At 47.5% G+C, this 18,209-nt stretch overlaps 1 protein-coding gene across 28 annotated transcripts in view; it reads left to right on the top strand.

Annotated features, from left to right (window-relative positions):
• Positions 1 to 18,209, top strand: part of nbr1b (NBR1 autophagy cargo receptor b) — a 394,738-nt gene that overhangs the window by 275,630 nt on the left and 100,899 nt on the right. For 24 of the 28 annotated variants that reach the window (XR_013304864.1, XR_013304863.1, XM_077618756.1 and 21 more), the window contains 2 exons: positions 14,664 to 14,739; positions 14,870 to 14,980. Coding sequence is in view for 22 of the 28 variants with exons in the window: in XM_077618756.1 (XP_077474882.1) it covers positions 14,664 to 14,739; positions 14,870 to 14,980 (187 nt within the window). In the remaining 6 variants the exon portion in view is untranslated. Of the gene's footprint in view, positions 1 to 14,663; positions 14,740 to 14,869; positions 14,981 to 15,063; positions 15,402 to 18,209 lie in introns of all 28 variants that reach the window. The other 4 variants (XR_013304862.1, XR_013304860.1, XR_013304859.1 and 1 more) reach the window with 1 other exon arrangement.

Here is an 18,209-nt window from a genome sequence, read left to right as displayed (position 1 = left end):
TGCCTTCGCCGAACCCCTCATCCAGGGGCCCCGGCGCGTCGCCGCCACTTCCGGGCGGGCAAGAGCTGGGCGGGAGAGAGCGGGGCGGGAGAGAGCGGGGCGGGAGAGAGCGGGGCGGGAGAGAGCGGGGCGGGAGAGAGCGGGGCGGGAGAGAGCGGGGCGGGAGAGAGCGGGGCGGGAGAGAGCGGGGCGGGAGAGAGCGGGGCGGGAGAGAGCGGGGCGGGAGAGAGCTGGGCGGGAGAGAGCTGGGCGGGAGAGAGCTGGGCGGGAGAGAGCTGGGCGGGAGAGGGCTGGGCTCGAGGAAATCAGCCGGGGTGAGGCTGAAACCGGGCCGACCGAAACCGGCAAGGATGTAATCTATCAGTCTGGGACTTGGCCAAACGGAGCTCGGAAGAACGGAGCTCGGCAGACCCGCCGGGACCGGAAGCCTGGTTCGTGGCTTCGGCACGGGTGCGACTGGCGGCCCCGGTGGCAATGGGAGTATTGTGCGTGGCTTGGGCACGGGAATCTGCGGAGCTGGGAGCGGCGTGGTCGTCCGCGGAGCTGGGAGCGGCGTGGTCGTCCGCGGAGCTGGGAGCGGCGTGGTCGTCCGCGGAGCTGGGAGCGGCGTGGTCGTCCGCGGAGCTGGGAGCGGCGTGGTCGTCCGCGGAGCTGGGAGCGGCGTGGTCGTCCGCGGAGCTGGGAGCGGCGTGGTCGTCCGCGGAGCTGGGAGCGGCGTGGTCGTCCGCGGAGCTGGGAGCGGCGTGGTCGTCCGCGGAGCTGGGAGCGGCGTGGTCGTCCGCGGAGCTGGGAGCGGCGTGGTCGTCCGCGGAGCTGGGAGCGGCGTGGTCGTCCGCGGAGCTGGGAGCGGCGTGGTCGTCCGCGGAGCTGGGAGCGGCGTGGTCGTCCGCGGAGCTGGGAGCGGCGTGGTCGTCCGCGGAGCTGGGAGCGGCGTGGTCGTCCGCGGAGCTGGGAGCGGCGTGGTCGTCCGCGGAGCTGGGAGCGGCGTGGTCGTCCGCGGAGCTGGGAGCGGCGTGGTCGTCCGCGGAGCTGGGAGCGGCGTGGTCGTCCGCGGAGCTGGGAGCGGCGTGGTCGTCCGCGGAGCTGGGAGCGGCGTGGTCGTCCGCGGAGCTGGGAGCGGCGTGGTCGTCCGCGGAGCTGGGAGCGGCGTGGTCGTCCGCGGAGCTGGGAGCGGCGTGGTCGTCCGCGGAGCTGGGAGCGGCGTGGTCGTCCGCGGAGCTGGGAGCGGCGTGGTCGTCCGCGGAGCTGGGAGCGGCGTGGTCGGCCGCGGAGCTGGGAGCGGCGTGGTCGGCCGCGGAGCTGGGAGCGGCGTGGTCGGCCGAGAAGCCTGGTCAGGGGCTCGAGCGTCCAGGCCCTGCCTCTGCTTCTCCCTGCGACGTGGCGCTCGCCGCCGCCTCCGGGAGGGCGTCACAGCATGCCGGCCACCACGTGGTGGCCCATCGTAGCTGGCCAGCCAACCAGGTGAAAGACTTCGCTGCTGCGCCTCCCCAAAAAAACAAGACGGACGGTGTTCGAAACTCCTACCGGAGCCCCCCCGCCGGCCGCCACGCGGTGGTCCTGTGTAGATGGCCCGCGGGCCTGGCAGATGCTGGGCGGGGTAATCCAGGTCTGAGTAGTCGGAGGGGAAAATGCGATCCTTCTCCAGTGGGGCATAACGTTCAGCGTCTTTAGTTGGAGCGTATCGGATTCCGTATCGGCTAAGAAAATAGCCGTCCCAGACCGAATCTCCAGCATCCAGCTCACCTAGCCGCTGGCCGTCCTCCTCTTCAGAAAGGTCGGAGTCCCAATATCCAGCCTCTAAGTCTATTAGCCCCCCGTCGTCCTCACCTTCAGAAAAGTCCGTGTCCCAGCGGACAAAGACTTGGCGTTCCAAAGGGGCCGAGGGAGGCTGGCGTCGACGATCGCGTCGGCGCGAGCGTGGGTAGCCTCCCGCTGGGTCCATTATGGCCGGATCATTCTGTTATGATCGCGCCGCGTCGTGCGACGCGATCGTGGAAGGAGGTCGACCCAAATGCAGGAGGCAGGAGAGGACGAGGCATTAGCGTGATAACGAGTCCTTTAATGCATCAACCAAAACGTGCAAACAAGCGTGGCCGCATGCGGCGCGCATACGGACAGAGGCGAACAGAAAGGCAGCAGCATAACGACCGCTAGCTACCGCTAGCAACTGCTACTACAGTCAATGGTAGAGTGGTGATCCGGCGACGTGTGATGACGCGTCGCCTACTTAAATACAGGAACCAAAAGTAATCATTGAATTGGCTACAGCCGGTACGTGTCGACGGCAACCCAGGAGGGCCAAAAGGGCACTCCTGACAGGAGCGATCATTTACACAGTTGCAAGCAGATGTACTCTGCTTTTCTAATGTCAATAAGCTAAGTGAAGCAAAGCGTTCTTCATTGCAAGCAAATATATAATAATGTAAGACTAATAACCCTAACAAGTGTTAACAAAAATATAGGCAAGACATTATTGAAGCTTCCATGACAGTTCTCTTTATTGGCTCGAGAAAAGGCAAGATTCCCATTCTGACTCCCATTTCTTAAAGCCTTCATTGCCTCCACCCAAAGTGGGTGTTAACCTAAACATTTGTTGAGGATGTCTAGACAGGCCAGGAATGATCAAATTAGTAAAAGCTTCACAACTGCCAGAACACAGCTAAATTGTTTATACAACAAACACCCAGAGTTACCTGCTGTTTTTCCACACTGTTGTGAAGACTCTGCCCAGACACGATGGTCAAATTAGTGGCTATCGCTTTGGTACACAAACCTTTAAGTATTTTTATAGCAAATAATTCATAACAGACCCCTGTTTGCACAGAGGAAACTGCAACAAAACTATTAAAATAAAAATTAACACATCAAAATATTCAGTATAGTAAAAAAAAATAAAAAATCGCAATTTTGATGTACACACGAAAGAAAAAAACATATTTTATACACTATTTCATCATGGTAACAAAACACTAGAAAGAAAATATAAAAATTAAATCCTCTTCGACCAAGTTTTTCTTTTCGTAATTATTCCTCCTCTTCTTCCAGCGGTCCACGATCTCAGTATAGGTCCATCAGCAATAGTAGTCCACATTCAAAGCAAATTAACCATAGTTCACCGGCATTATTTCATAATATTCCTGTTAGGTTCCAAAATAACTCCAACACTTCCATAAGAACATCATCAAAACGATCATGTGAAGGAGAGCCGGTAGGAGAACACTGAATGAGAAAATCATACACAACAAATGATTGAGTAGCAGAAACATTCGAGTTATTAATACTAAAAATAAATCTCCTAATCATAGCTTTCGCACATGCAACAATACAGCAACTAAGAAGTAAAAACAGGAAGAATAAAAAGTAGTAAAAGAACCCAATAAAGAAAATTTTTCAATTTTGCATGATTGTCAAAAGCAATGCTAATTTTGTATAAATGAGTAATCAATAGTGCCTATGATATAATTCAACAGTATATAACATTTACATCTGAATAGACCGTACTTAAAAGCGCAATATCTATATTAGAAAAAATAAACCATGAAAAAGGAACTCTTCAGCCAGATCCACAATCAGCTGAGGCAAACTACTTCTTATCAAGACGCACACATATCTGTGAAAAAACACAAAGATCCACCACTTCTCGGAGCCTTAAGAATAAAAGTAAACAAATTATTAAAAATGCAGACTCTAAACATACAATCACATACCAGAATGAAATCAAACATATCAATCTCTGTTAATTGCATTCTAACATTGTCATACCCTAATTATGTTTAGTTATTTTCCTTACCATTCAATTTAATTCTCAATAGATTTAGTTGTTATTACTACTAATTGCTTGTTTAAGATCCTCCAGGCGGAATAGTCTCTTTTTTGTTGTCCGATGCTATACATAATTTCAAAGAGATCTTATTGTGCATCTTTGAAATCAGGCTAGAGTTTCTTTGGCTGCGATGTCTGTCACCCTGCCAAACCAAAATTCTGATAGTTTCATCAGGAGTCGTAAATCCTCTACCGCCCGTGCCAGGATGTGGGTTTGAACCCCTCGAGGTGCGACAATCACAATTTTTTATGCCTCCCTATCTCCATGTGGTGCCTGTATAAACAATCAACAGTTGTTAATTGTTTGGGAGAATCCCCAGGGGGAAAGTTCAAAACACAATAAATTATTCTGAATTTAGTCAACCAATTCCATTCTATTTAGTACCTTACCCCTGGAGATTCCAAAGCAGCACAGGAGACAACAGTTGGAACCTTCACGAGGTGTCTCCCGAGAGGCCGCCCGCCGCGGCCTGCGAATCCAACACAACCACCCAGAGATGCCACCCAGGAACATGGCGCCCTATGTTTTTCATCCAGCCGGAGATGTCCGCCCTGCCCCACACCTCCGGTTACTCCTCCTAAGGGCAGGCGACGTCGAGGAGAACCCGGGACCTACCTGCCCGGGATGCTCTAAGACGATCCGTCGTGACTTCACCCCACTGGTCTGCAACGCTTGCCGACGAAATTTCCACAGGACCTGTAGCGGCCTGACCCGAACCCAGATAAAGAGTCATCAAGGCTTTCTCTGCGGATCCTGTTCCGGAAATGCCGTCGTGCCGTCACTTCCGCGCACAACCTACGTGGGACCGAAAGAAAAATGCTGTGTCTGCAAAATCTCCTTCTCCCCTACCATCTCCCCCATCCCCTGCTCGAACTGCCCCAACAAATCCCACCGCTCTTGCTCTGGACTACCTCGCTCCCAAATTAATGCAAACTGGCTATGCCCGACCTGCTCACCACCCCCGACACAACAATCCTCCACACACCAAACAGCCATAACAACACACCAACCTATAAACGCAAACTGCCCCACCTGTAATAACAAATTAATCGTTTCACGCTCTCCCCTGACATGTAGATCCTGCAAACGTGGATTCCACCTCAAATGTGCCCCTGAAACCAGACACGCTTTAACCATACTTCGCAGGAACAATAACTGGTGCTGCCAGAGCTGTCTGAACCTGAAACCCTCCCACCCTCAACAACCCACAGATAGGATTGCCGATCTACCGGAGGCACGGAAAGCCGGTCTCACCATCCTTCAATGGAACTGTGACTACCTGGCGACCAAGACTACCGAACTGAAAGAGGTGACGGCACGTCTAAAAATTGACATCCTCCTCCTCCAGGAAACAAAACTGGGACTCGAAGACCCGACGCCTCAGCTCGACGGTTATAACGTGATTCGCCAAGACCGTGAGGGCTCAGGCACAAAACAGCGACGAGGCGGGGGTCTCCTTGTCTACCTGAGATGCGGCATCCCCTACTCCATCCTTCCAGCGTCCCTATCAGGCCCCCTCGAACTCCAGCATATCCACATTCCCATCGCCCGCAGGCGGCACCTCTCACTGGTCAACGCCTACATCCCCCCGGCGACATCGGATTATTGTCCTGCCCCCCAAGATTTCTCCTGGTTAAACTCGCTCCCCACGGAGCATGGCCTGATCTGCGGGGATTTCAACGCGCACCACCCGACCTGGGATATACTTGCCAAGACAGATCCCAGGGGTAACGCAATCCATCAATGGGTCGATGACCATGACCTAACTCTCCTTAATGACGGCGTGTGGACACGGACTGCCAGATACCAACAAGGAGCAGGCATGAGTGCCCCCGACCTAACGATCACTGACCCCACCACGGCCGAACATCTGCAATGGGAACCCATCGACGAGATGACCTCCGACCACAGACCGATTCTGATTAGGTGGAACCGTGCTCTCCGTGTCGAATGCCAACAAAGAAGAGTACGACCCAACTTCTCGAAAGCTGACTGGAAGAGGTATCGTACCATCCTCATGGATTGCCTACCCGTAATCTCCGCAGCAGCCACAGCCCCGGAAAAACTCTCCCTCCTAGTGCAACACATGAAAGAGGCAGCAGCACTTACAATACCAGTCAAAGTTATCCGCCAGAAGGAGCTCCCATGGTTGACACAGGACCTGAAGGACCTCATCCGCGAAAGGAATCGACTACGTCGAGACCTCCAACAAAATAGGAAAGAATGGATAGCACTCTGTCAACAGATCAAACAAAAAACCACTGAAGCGAAAAGGAACACATGGCGCTTACACCTCACCAAGATCGCCGAGACAAGATCTACGGGACAAGCCTGGTTCTTAGTAAAATCCCTCTCAGGCACCAAAACACAACAATCTGGCGAGTCCCTGGTCTACAAGAACAAGGAGTACGTGAGTGACCGAGCCAAAGCAACAGCATTTATCAGGGAATATGCCTCGGTCAGCGGACGCAAGAGTGACAAGCGGAGCAGACGAGCAGTGCGTTCTCTACGTACAGCTACCCGCAGACTGCTCGGCTCACCGCGACAAGTCCTCGAGCTCCCGTTCACCGATGCTGAACTGCAGACAGCGCTGTCCCAACTTAAAGCGGGTAAGGCAGCTGGACCCGACGACATAGCCCCGGACCTTCTAAAAAATCTTCCGGCAAACATCCTTCCCGAACTACTCCATATCGTCAACACCAGCTGGCTAGAGGGCTGGTGTCCACAAGCTTGGCGAGTGGCCACCATCATCCCTTTCCTCAAAAAAGGGAAGTCACCAAAGGACGTTGGGAACTACAGACCCATCGCCCTCACCTCTACGCTTAGCAAAACAATGGAAAGGCTCATCGTGAACCGTCTCGCCTGGTGGTTGGAAGATAAACAGCTTCTCAGCCACTGGCAAGCCGGTTTTCGAAAGGGAAGAAGCACGACGGACCAGGCCCTGCGACTGTCGCAGTTCATCTCTGATGGCTTCCAGTCGACTCAACGGCAACGCACGCTTGCAACATTCTTTGACTTCAGCAAGGCATTCGACCAGGTATGGAGAACAGGTCTCTTACAAAAAATGGCAGACCTGGGGGTCCCCTACCGCTTCATCAGATGGATCGCCAACTGGCTCACAAATCGCACAGCCAGGGTCAGGATCAACAATACCACCGGCAGGAGCAGAACCTTCAAAGAAGGGCTCCCCCAAGGCTCGGTCCTGTCACCCCTCTTATTCATCATCTACATTAATGACCTCCTCGACAAGTTCAACGACTCCACCCTGGTCAGCGCCTATGCAGACAATCTGGCTCTTGCTTGTCGGGGTAGGAACAAAGAGGAGGTGGAAAGCAGACTTCAAGCGGAGGTTGAAAAAGTCTGGAGGTGGAGTTCCGAGGCACACCTAAACCTTAACACCACCAAGTGTGAGGCGTCATTTTTTAGCCTGGACTCAGCTGAGGCCAAATGGCAACCAAAGATCTTAATAAATGGCGCCACCCTCAAGCATAACCCCACCCCCACTTTTCTTGGCGTATCTTTTGACCGACAACTCACGTTTGCAGAGCAAGCGAAAAAAGTCCGCCAAACCATGTCCAAAAGAACGAACCTCCTCCACAAACTCAGTGGCACATCCTGGGGTTGGCAACCAAACGACCTTAGAACAGTGAATATTGCCACCCAGAGAAGTCTTGCGGAGTACGCAGCACCGGCATGGGCCCCCTGGCTGGCCCAAACTCACCTCAAATCCCTTGAAACCGCCCAACTGGAAGCAGCCCGCGCCATAACTCACCACCTCAGGTCTACCCCCACCGAAGCAGTCCTACATGAGGCACATCTCACACCCCTCTCATCCCGCCTCAAGTTACAAGCACTTCTTAAGGCGGATGCCTGGAACCAGCTGCCTCCTTCTGATCCCCGACACCGCCTCCTCCATGAAAACGTTAAAATGCGTTTGCAAAAGAAGCCAGACTGGCGATCATCGACCCTTCCCCGTCTTACCGCTCTCGAACTCCATACCCCTTGCACATACTCTTCCCATCCCTGCCCACCCTGGCTATTACCCCCCCCATCCAAACCGCCTTTACCGCAGTCTCTAAACACATGCCGACCATCACCCAAAGAGATAAGGCAGAAGAGCTCATCAGAAGCATGGGTAAACCGGACCTACAGATCTTCACAGATGGATCCACCAAAGAAGGCACTGCGGACGGTGGTGCAGGTTTTGTCGTCATTAAGGAGAGTGCAATCATCCACCAATGGCATGGTGCCACTGGCAGCCGCAGCAGCTCCTACCACTCTGAAAAAGTGGCACTGACCGAGGCACTCTCCTGGCTGAGGGAAACAGCAGACTGGCAGACATCAATTATCCTCAGTGACTGCAAATCGCTGGTCCAAGCTATGGGAAACCCCCATACGCAAGACCCCGCCATTCGGAGACTTCAGGGTGACATCGCCCTTTTCCCTCCGCCTAAGCGACTGCAGCTACTGTGGATCCCGGGCCACTGCAACATATGCGGAAACGACCTGGCTGATGCCCTAGCTAAACTTGGCTCGTTAGATGACCAAACCAATACCCCCCCGGACGCAGCCACAAGACGTGCCATCATCCAACGTGAAGATCGCTCCCCCCCCCCCCTCTCCCACCCCCGCCTTTTGCAGACCTACACTACAAAAGTCACAGAGGAAGAACTTGCCCTATCGAAAGGAGACCGCACAGACCTGATTCGTTTCCGCAGTGGACACCACCCCCTGCTCCGCCGTTGGCTCCACCTTGTGGGGAAATCCAACTCGGATCGCTGCCGCCTGTGCGACGAGGAAACAGAGTCGTCTGAACACTTATGGCTCCGCTGCCCGGCCTTAATGACCGAACGCTACCATCGCGGCTTGGGCAACTCCCTGGATGAACTTATCCGTGTTCCAGTGGCAGCTCTAGCGCTGCTGAGGGTAATCCTCAGGCGCCTGAGGTGAAAAAAGAAGAAGAAGAAGAAGAAGAAGAAGAAAGCAGCACTTGTCTTCAAATTCCTATAACATGTAATGTAATGAATCATTATTACACAAAAATAACAGTCCTTTTGGTCATATTGATAACACACTAACAAAGTACATTCATTCATTCATCCATTTCTCTTTTGTATCACTTATCATAATAGAGTACTTGACATTTCAACAGCCATCCAACAATTTACCCCAAACATTCTTTTATCCGAAAAACACTTTCTTCAAACAGCACAATTCTCAACATCCCCGAAACCAACAAAACAAACATTGACACTTCGATGTGATCCTATTAATCACTTCTCTCAAAGCAATCACAATTCTTCTCATCAAACAACTTTTCCATTTTCGTTCTGACTGCACCACTTTCTTTATTTCCAACTGCTGACTCAGCTCTTCTCCGCTCATCTGCCCCAAGTTGTCTCATTCATTTTACCCAATCTACTTATTAATTCTACCAATATAATTCACCTATATCTTCCCTCAACCTCTGAACTTGCCATATTCTTAATTTTGTTTTTTTATTTTTTTATCACAGATTTTCAAAATGCACACAACAACTCTGACCGAGGGTCACACAGTCCCATTTATTTCGATAGAAGTGTACAGGTTTTTATCGTATTTTATTCACCGAGAAAGAGCAACTTGGTTTCAAAAAAACATATACCGTATTTTCACACACTTGCAGCGCTTTTAACCCTCAAAACACTCAATACTCAAAGAAACAGCATATTAGAGCTATGCAGGGGAAATGCCTGATGTGAATGACCACAGAAGGCGGGTGTGAATGCTTGGAAAATGGACTGAAGCCATGGATCAAACACAATTTAACAGCTTTGCTAACGGATGGCCAACATAGTAGTTCGGGCAGGCAGCGTCGCACGAGTTACGTGACAATTGGAATGAATTGTCGATGCTGATATAACAGCAAGGAGAATCAAAGGCTTGGGAGTGATGCATGTCACGAGTTACAATGGATTGTGGATGACTGGGCTCAAGTGTCGGCCAGCACTGTTGTGCGAGCTTTCGCCAAAGCTGGAATCAATTTGCCAGAATACACAACTCTGACTGACAGTGGACCCTAGCATGTTGAACGCCGGACTCTTTATATCAGAGTGTACCTTGAGCCGGGCACCCCTGCTTGTACCTCAATAAAGCATAATCAAACTTAGTTTTACTTGTGCTGTCTTTAAAAAAAAACGCCAGCGGCTAGCCTATCATATGCTAGCAGCTAGCATAACATACGCTATCGGGTAGCATAACATACGCTAGTGGCTAGCATAACATAAGTAGACTAGCGGCTAGCATAACATAGGTACGCTAGTGGCTAGCATAACATAGGTACGCTAGTGGCTAGCATAACATCGGTACCCTAGCGGATAGCATAACATAGGTACGCTAGCGGCTAGCATAACATATGCTAGCCTAGTGTCATGCTAGCGCCTTTTCAAACGAGGCCCTATTTATTGACAAAAAACAGAAAATATACCCGCAACTGAGACTGTGCCCTACCAGACGGTGCGTTTTATAGGTGTGAAAATACGGTATTAGAATTTATCGCAGTACATATCTCTGAACACGGCATTACAAATAACTGTTACATTGTTGAATGCATGCGATTTGTGGAGCCATAATATGGGAAGTGTTTTGTGTACTGTTTGTGCGTAAACTGGGGCGAACAGTGTGAATGGGTTTTCAACCTTTTTTGGTTCAAGAGACGTGGCTAACATGCAGGGTCAACAGATCAGGGATTTGGTTTATTGTCAGAGAAGTCGAGCGCGCCCATGCAACTCAGAAGACCATTAGTGAATCAGTGTCGGTGTGACAGAGATTGTTGTGTGTTTGTATGCGCACCAGAGAAGTGGGAATTTCCCCAAGCTTCCATTTCAAGCATATTTTGGTAGAGTCTCACTGAGTTGAGCTGCTTTTTTTATGCACATGAGATTTGCTGATGGCCCACTCACACGCCTCTCCACACCAGAAAAGACAGTTTTCTTCTCAAAGAGGATTCTGATTGTGGCAGCGGCAGTGCCCTCTTCTGGGCAAACAGCATGTCCCTCCTGGTTTGATTCAGGCAATTGGTTCAGGTCAGCTACATTTTTTAAAGTCTGGCGCTCCTGTGTCACCCATTCATGGGTTCCTTACGCAAATAGATTACCAAAATACGCTCAATAACAACTTCGCCCAAGCAAGTGGGACCGAAGCGGGGCCCCTTTGCTTGTAGATCTCCTAATCATCCCCACCAATGAGTCATTACCTTAACGTGGTGGTGGGGTTTGTGTGTCCCAATGATCCTTGGAGCTATGAGCCTTGTAGCCCTGGTAGGGTCACCCATGGCAAACTGGTCTGAGGTGAGGGACAAGACAAAGCATGATTTATTGGAGTGGAAAAATGCACAACACGCTCTGGTCACAGGACAGGAAGCAACAACTCAGCGTCTTTTAAGGCTTGAGCGGTCTGATCGACGGCTGCAGAAACTCACTCTTGGGACGTAGAATGTCACCTCTCTGGTTGGGAAAGAGCCTGAGCTAGTACGTGAGGTTGAGAAATTCCGGCTCGACATAGTCGGGCTCACCTATACGCACAGCTTGGGTTCCGGTACCACTCCTCTCGAGGAGGTTTAGACACTCTTCCACTCTGGAGTTGCCCGCGGTGAGAGGCGCCGAGCGGGTGTCGGCATACTTTTTGCCCCCCGGCTCGGTGCCTGTATGTTGGGGTTTACCACGGTGTACGAGAGGGTAGCATCCCTCCGTCTTCGGGTGGGGGGACGGGACCTGACTGTTGTTTGGGCGTATGCACCAAACACCAGTTCAGAGTACCCGCCCTTTTTGGAGTCCTTGGAGGGGGTACTGGAGAATGTCCCTTCAGGGGAATACCCGTTCTGCTGGGGGACTTCAATGCTCACGTGGGCAATGACATTGAGACCTGGAGGGGAGTGATTGGGGAGAACCGCCCCCCTGACTGAAACCCGAGTGGTCTTCTGTTGGCTTCATCAGGCTGTGATCTCTAACTTTCGCTGGAACGATTTGGATTGGATTGGATAACTTTATTCATCCCGTATTCGGGAAATTTCGTTGTCACAGTAGCAAGAGGGTGAGAATGCAGATATAGGAAAGGCATTTTAGACATAAATAGATAGGTAATAAGTAAGTTAATAAATAAATACATACATGAATAAATATATAAATAAATAAATAAGCGTATATCTATCTCTATCGCTCTGTCTCTGCCTCTGCCTCTTCCTCTGCCTCTATAATTATTTCATGAAACCTCCGTTTTTCAAACTAACTAATTTTCTTGGGTTTTTCTGGGATTATTTTTCAAAACTACGTTTTTCAAATTAATTAATTTTTGGGTTTGTTTTTTAATTTTTTTCCTCTTCGTTTTTCAAATTGAAATTGTTTTGGTTTTGTTTTTTGTTTTTTTTCCTCAGCTCGGCCGCCTAGGGAAAAAAATAATTAAAAAATCGTGCAAACAGCGTTATCAAGATTCTTGTAAATCTCGCGGGACTGCGCTCCCCAAATTCTAGACAGGAAGACCCGAGCTCGCGTACAGACTATTAACGACGAGTACACATACAAGTTTCCTGTAGTCGTGAATTTCCGGAATGAACGCAGTCCATGCGACACTTCCAAGTATCTCGATAACTGCACATTTTCGTTTTTTGTTTTATTTACTTTTTTCCGCGAAAGGCCAGGCTGAGGGAAAAAAAAATATTAATTTGAAATACTTACGGGATTTTAGACAGGTTCTCAGTTGTATGCCATATAGGCACAGTGTTTTATTTATTAATTCAAACGGTCGTCTGTGGATTCACAACGCAACCAGCTTGGATGAATTTAAATTGCATCATCTTGTATGCATGGACAAAGCTAAATCTTTTCAGCTATTCTTGGGCAAACTGTAACATCTAGCACACTTGTCAAAGTGGCAGCCCGGGGGCCAAATCTGGCCCGCCGCATCATTTTGTGTGGCCCGGGAAAGTAAATCATGAGTGCCGACTTTCTGTTTTAGGATCAAATTCGAATGAAGAGTATAGATGTATATTACATTTCCTAATTTTTCCCCTTTTAAATCAATAATTTAAAAAAAAAAAATCATTTTTTTCCGTGTTTTTAGTTCAAAAATAGTTTTGTAAAATCTAAAAATATATTTAAAAAAAGCTAAAATAAATATTATTTTTGATCTATAAAAAACTGAATATTCAGAACTTATAATCAGGTTCTTTTAATCCATTTATAAAAAAAATCTAAATATATCTAAAATGGTCCGGCCCACATGAAATCGAGTTGACGTTAACGCGGCCCGCGAACCAACCCGTGTCTGACACCCCTGATCTAGCAGATATGAATGGGTCTCTCACGAGATTCCAAGTATCGCAATAACTGCGCAGATTCGTTTTTCAAATTACGTGTATATTTTTTCCCCTGAGCCTGGCCTCTGGTGGAAAAAAATTAAAACAAAAAACAAAAATGTGCACTTATCGAGATACTTGGAAGTCACGCGTGAACTGCGTACATTCCGGAAATTCCGGACTACAGGAAACTTGTACGTGTACTTGTCGTTAATGTGACTTAATGACGGGGCTATCTCGTACTGTCTCAAACCCCATATGTAAATACTAAACCTTGCTTGCACTGAATGGAAGCAAGTCTGTACGCGAGCTCGGGTCTTCCTGTCTAGAATTTGGGGAGCGCAGTCCCGCGAGATTTACAGGTATCTCGATAACGCTGCTTGCTTGTTTTTTGATTTTATTTTTTTCTCTAGGCGGCCGGGGTGAGGAAAAAAATTAATTCAAAAAACAAACCCAAAAATTAATTAATTTTAAAAAGGAAGAGGAAAAATACTAATTGAAAAAACAAACCCAAAAATTTATTAATTTGGAAAAAAAAGAATAAAAAAAGAATAAAAAAATAAAAAAAATAAAACAGAAAATTAATAAATTTGAAAAACGGAGGTTTCAAAAAATAATTAATTCTAAAAACAACCCCAAAAATAAAGTTATCCCAAAAAAATAATTAATTTGAAAAACGGCCAGGGCTTTTTTTATTTTTAAGGGGAATGAAATAATCTTATGTAGTTCATTTATCTTATGTAGTTTCATTAAATTAATTCACTTAGTTATACATTAGTGACAGTCACACATTTTAGAATAGATCATATACATACGTACATACACACAACACAACCTCACACACACATACAGGCAGCTGCCTATCATTGTTGATTCCCTGAGAGTTTAAGTTTCTTGCTAAGCACTTCAAACTAATCTCATGTATTTAGAAGCAAATCATGAAAATAACTAGTCTAGTCATTCTCTAGTCCCTAGACAGTCCCTTTAATCTACTTGATATGTGGAATCTACCTGAATTCATGTGTTTAAAAAAAAAAAATCTCACTTATTTCCATACTGATCTAACAACGGTTGACCAGTTTGTAGTGCAGGCTTGCCAAAAAGTTTCAACACTAATAGATACGCTGTTGATATATAACTAATAATACATATGCATCTCTTTGGCCTTAGTCTCACCTGAAAAGTCTATAGTTTTTTGGTCTGCGCCAAAATAAATTTGGTCTGGACTCTTTGTGCAGTTCCTTTTCACGCTGAAATTTAGAAAAGGTGATGCAGTATTTGACAACAAACCTATGCACGTGGAAGCAACATTTTATCATTGGACAAAACTCTGGGCAGAAATATTACATTAAAAAATGGAAGTAAACAATCATGGAGATCGACCTTTCGGCACTCATGCTGATATTGATATGATTCATCAAACTACAAGCATTTGTGGGACTTTGACAAGATAGGCCTGAATGGTGTTAAACATAAAAAGGGTATACTTTCTTTGCTTTATATTTTCAGGATCTTCTGTCTTTTGAATTACTGGACATTAACATTGTTCAAGAGTTGGAGAGTGTTCCAAATAACACACCAGCTGGTAAGAAGAGTTGACATTTATTTTGTGTTGTCTGTTTAAAAAAATACTTTACAGTAACTACATATTTCAGCTGAGAATGTCTCACTAATCGGAACTGATTAATTGAATTGCATCTTTGTTCTCTCATTAGAAGTTACTTCCTGCATTTCCCCTCTTCCTCAAGATGTCTATGCGCTGGACAAAGGCAGCCCTACTTTGGAGCTTATCCAAGAGGAAACTGAAGTCATCAATGGCATAATGGGTAATAGAAATTGAAGACATACTCCCATCCAAAACTGTTTGAAACATCTCATCTCATCTTCTGAACCGCTTTATCCTCATTAGGGTGGCGGGGGGTGCTGGAGCCTATCCCAGCTGGCTACGGGCCAGAGGCAGGGGACACCCTGAATCGGTGGCCAGCCGTTCGCGGGGCACAAGGAGACGGACAACCATTTATACTCACACCCATACCTAGGGGCAATATAGAGTGTCCAATCAGCCTACCATGCATGTTTTTGGAATCTGGGAGGAAACCAGAGTACCCAGAGGAAACCCACGCAAGCCTGGGGAGAACATGCAAACTCCACACAGAGGAGCATGACCTGGATTTGAACACAGGACCCCAGAGCTGGGAGGCCGATGCGCTAACCACTCGCGCCAGCGGGCCGCCCCTGTTTGAAACGGTACTCGGTCGTTTGGTCGCCGGTCTTTTGGTCGCCCGGAAGGTTATTGATAATTACCATTTAAATCGTTGCTCAAATTCCCTAAATACAAACTGCAAATTATTATTTAGTCATACTTAATGCCCTATTAATTATTAGGCTAAAGAAAAGCTCCAAATTTCCCATACTTTTATTGTGTTTTGTTGGAGAACTTGTTAAGACCCTGACTAACGTCCCTTCCTAAGGGGACAACTCATGTACATACAAACTCTTATACACTCACACGTCCGCTCAGTGAAACTGCTCAGGGCCATTGTTGGCTTTTATTGATGCGTAGACCGTGTTGTTTTACCTTGTTTTGTCGCCGGTCTTTTGGTCGCCGGTCTTTTGGTCGCCGGTCTTTTGGGCGCCCGTTGTTTGGGTCCGGGCGACCAACAGACGGGCGACCAAAAGACCGGCGACCAAACGACCGCACACGGTTTGAAACAGTTAAACAAAAATTAGGACAAGAAAAATGTGTGAATGTTTATTGAGAGAACAGATGAAAGGTTTTGTGGCAGACATTCACAACGCATACCAACCACACGCTGATTGTTTTCGCCAAAAATGACTAAATGTAAGAAAAAGAAAAAAAATACATTGGCTGACGAGAATGTACAATGGTTAATTTTCAATCTGACGCAGCTTCAAAAATATTTTGTGTGTCACTACTTCGACAGCTGAGTGCTCACCTGAACTTGTCCAAATGACATTAGGATGCGAATGCATGTGTGTGGTTGTCTATGCGTCTGTGAGGGGCAATGAAGGGGTGGCCTATCTAAATGTATGACCCCGGGCCTCAATAAGTCCATCCCTGCTGCAACCTGTCTTGTATTTTGTTGTGATCAAGTGATGCTCATTGTTGAAACAAACAAACAAACAAAAAAATTAGAGGAAGGGAATGACAGTTAAAAAAAAAAAAAAACATCAGACAAACATAAAAAATTAAGTAAAGCTCAGACACCATAAAAGGTAAGAACAGGGTTGGAATGGTATGCCACGAGGATGCGGGCAGGTACAGGGCCCACACAACCGTAGATCCTCCTTCCAGTGGTGAAGGTGGGGTGAGATTGTTGAGGGGGGCACAAAGGCGTAGAATCATAGGTCATGAATGGTTATCAGTCCATGTGAGGTTTGGAAAATGTATCAGTCCAGGATAGCGGGAAAAATTCTGAACTGCAACTATTATTGTGATAGGAAAAATGTTTGTTTATGATTATGATTATGGACTTTGCTTTGGGGTCGATTGTATCCGGCGGGCGCCGGGAGCGGCTGGCCACATTCTCGGGAGGAGGCAACCAAGGAACAGCAACCGCGATGCCATGGCTCGCTTCCTACAAAGCAGCTCGATAACGCTGGATGCCAGCGGCTGGGCTGAGAAAACGTTTGACTCGGACGCGACTGCGTCCTCCTCTGTAGCTCCGGCAGCGTTGCTCCAGCTCACAGTTTGGTTTTATGTAACGCACTTGAGACCATGCTGTGTAGGTAAGGAATTTATTAGCATCAACTCTGGCAAGTGCCAGGAGTGTGATTGACAGACAGCATGGAAACACGTACAGAATTTTTCTCGTATAAGATGCCCCCTGATTCACATTTTTTTACCTCCATATTCATGGTTTTAATAGGGAGTACAATTGTATTACTTTGAAGGGAAAATCTTAAGAAAATGGCGTTTCTTTTTTGTCACCTTGCAGTTTTGTGCATGTCGAGTCTAATTTGTGCGCATATAAGCCATACCCTTTATGTGAGAAAATACAGTACAGTGGTACCTCGACATACTACTGCCCCAACATACGAGCAATTTGAGATACGAGTAAAATTTCGGGCAAATTTTTATCTTGAGATACGAGAAAAATTATGATATACGAGCATACAGCGGACGGGAGAGCCTGCTCATAAGAACATCATGTGCACTGTCTCTATCCCCGCAACTCCCTCGTGTAATGTTTCTGGTCGCAACACCCTCGTGTAATGTCTCTACGAGCACTGGGCGGAGCGTTGCATTTTTTTCAGTGTTTTTTTCCCCTTTAGTCTGTGCGAATGGCGGAGCGATCGCTAATACGAGAGTATATACTACTTCTCGTTGGCAAGTGGTCGTGCGTTATCCTATTGTGAGGACATTTGTGTGCATCATTTTGGGAATATTTTGAAGGGAATACAAAAGCAAACAACTCTCGATAGGTTGCATCTGAAAGTCAGGGTGGAGGCGGGACAAATAGAGCCAACCCGGGAGAAGAAATGTATCAAAATTTAAAACAAAATTAGAATTAAGTTTAGTGTAAAGTTAGATTAATAATAATAATCGGACATAGGCCCTGTCGTCATTATCAACAACACAAAAAGCCTACTTGTCATCACACGCAGAAACTGCGTGTGACGAAATTGGTGGTGCTTCTCCATAAGCTGCGTTTACTCGGCAAAAGACCTAAATAAGTGCAAGTGACGGACTTGTAATTTGGCATTCTGCTGTTGTGGATACAGGTCGCTTACCTCTCGCTTACCTCTCACTGTCTTTCACTTAAGCCACTTAAGCCAATTTTTGAGTGTGTCTGCATCGTCATCCAAGTTCATTTTAATTTGTTTATCTTATGTTACGAGCGCGTTGCCGTGCAAAAAGTCTCTCCCCCCTCTCTGTCCGTCTCTCTCTCCCCTCCGCGAAATCCGTCTAAATTTAGTACTATTATTTAGTACTATAACACCAAAAACAGGATATTGGATTGGAAAATAGGTTTATTTGTTCTAATTCACCATCTATTAACAGAGTAACAAATTACTAGTGGTTATGTCTTT

The sequence above is a fragment of the Stigmatopora argus genome, chromosome 14, assembly GCF_051989625.1.
Source record: "Stigmatopora argus isolate UIUO_Sarg chromosome 14, RoL_Sarg_1.0, whole genome shotgun sequence".
Classification (NCBI taxonomy): Eukaryota; Metazoa; Chordata; class Actinopteri; order Syngnathiformes; family Syngnathidae; genus Stigmatopora; species Stigmatopora argus.
This window is presented reverse-complemented; position numbering and strand designations above follow the sequence as displayed.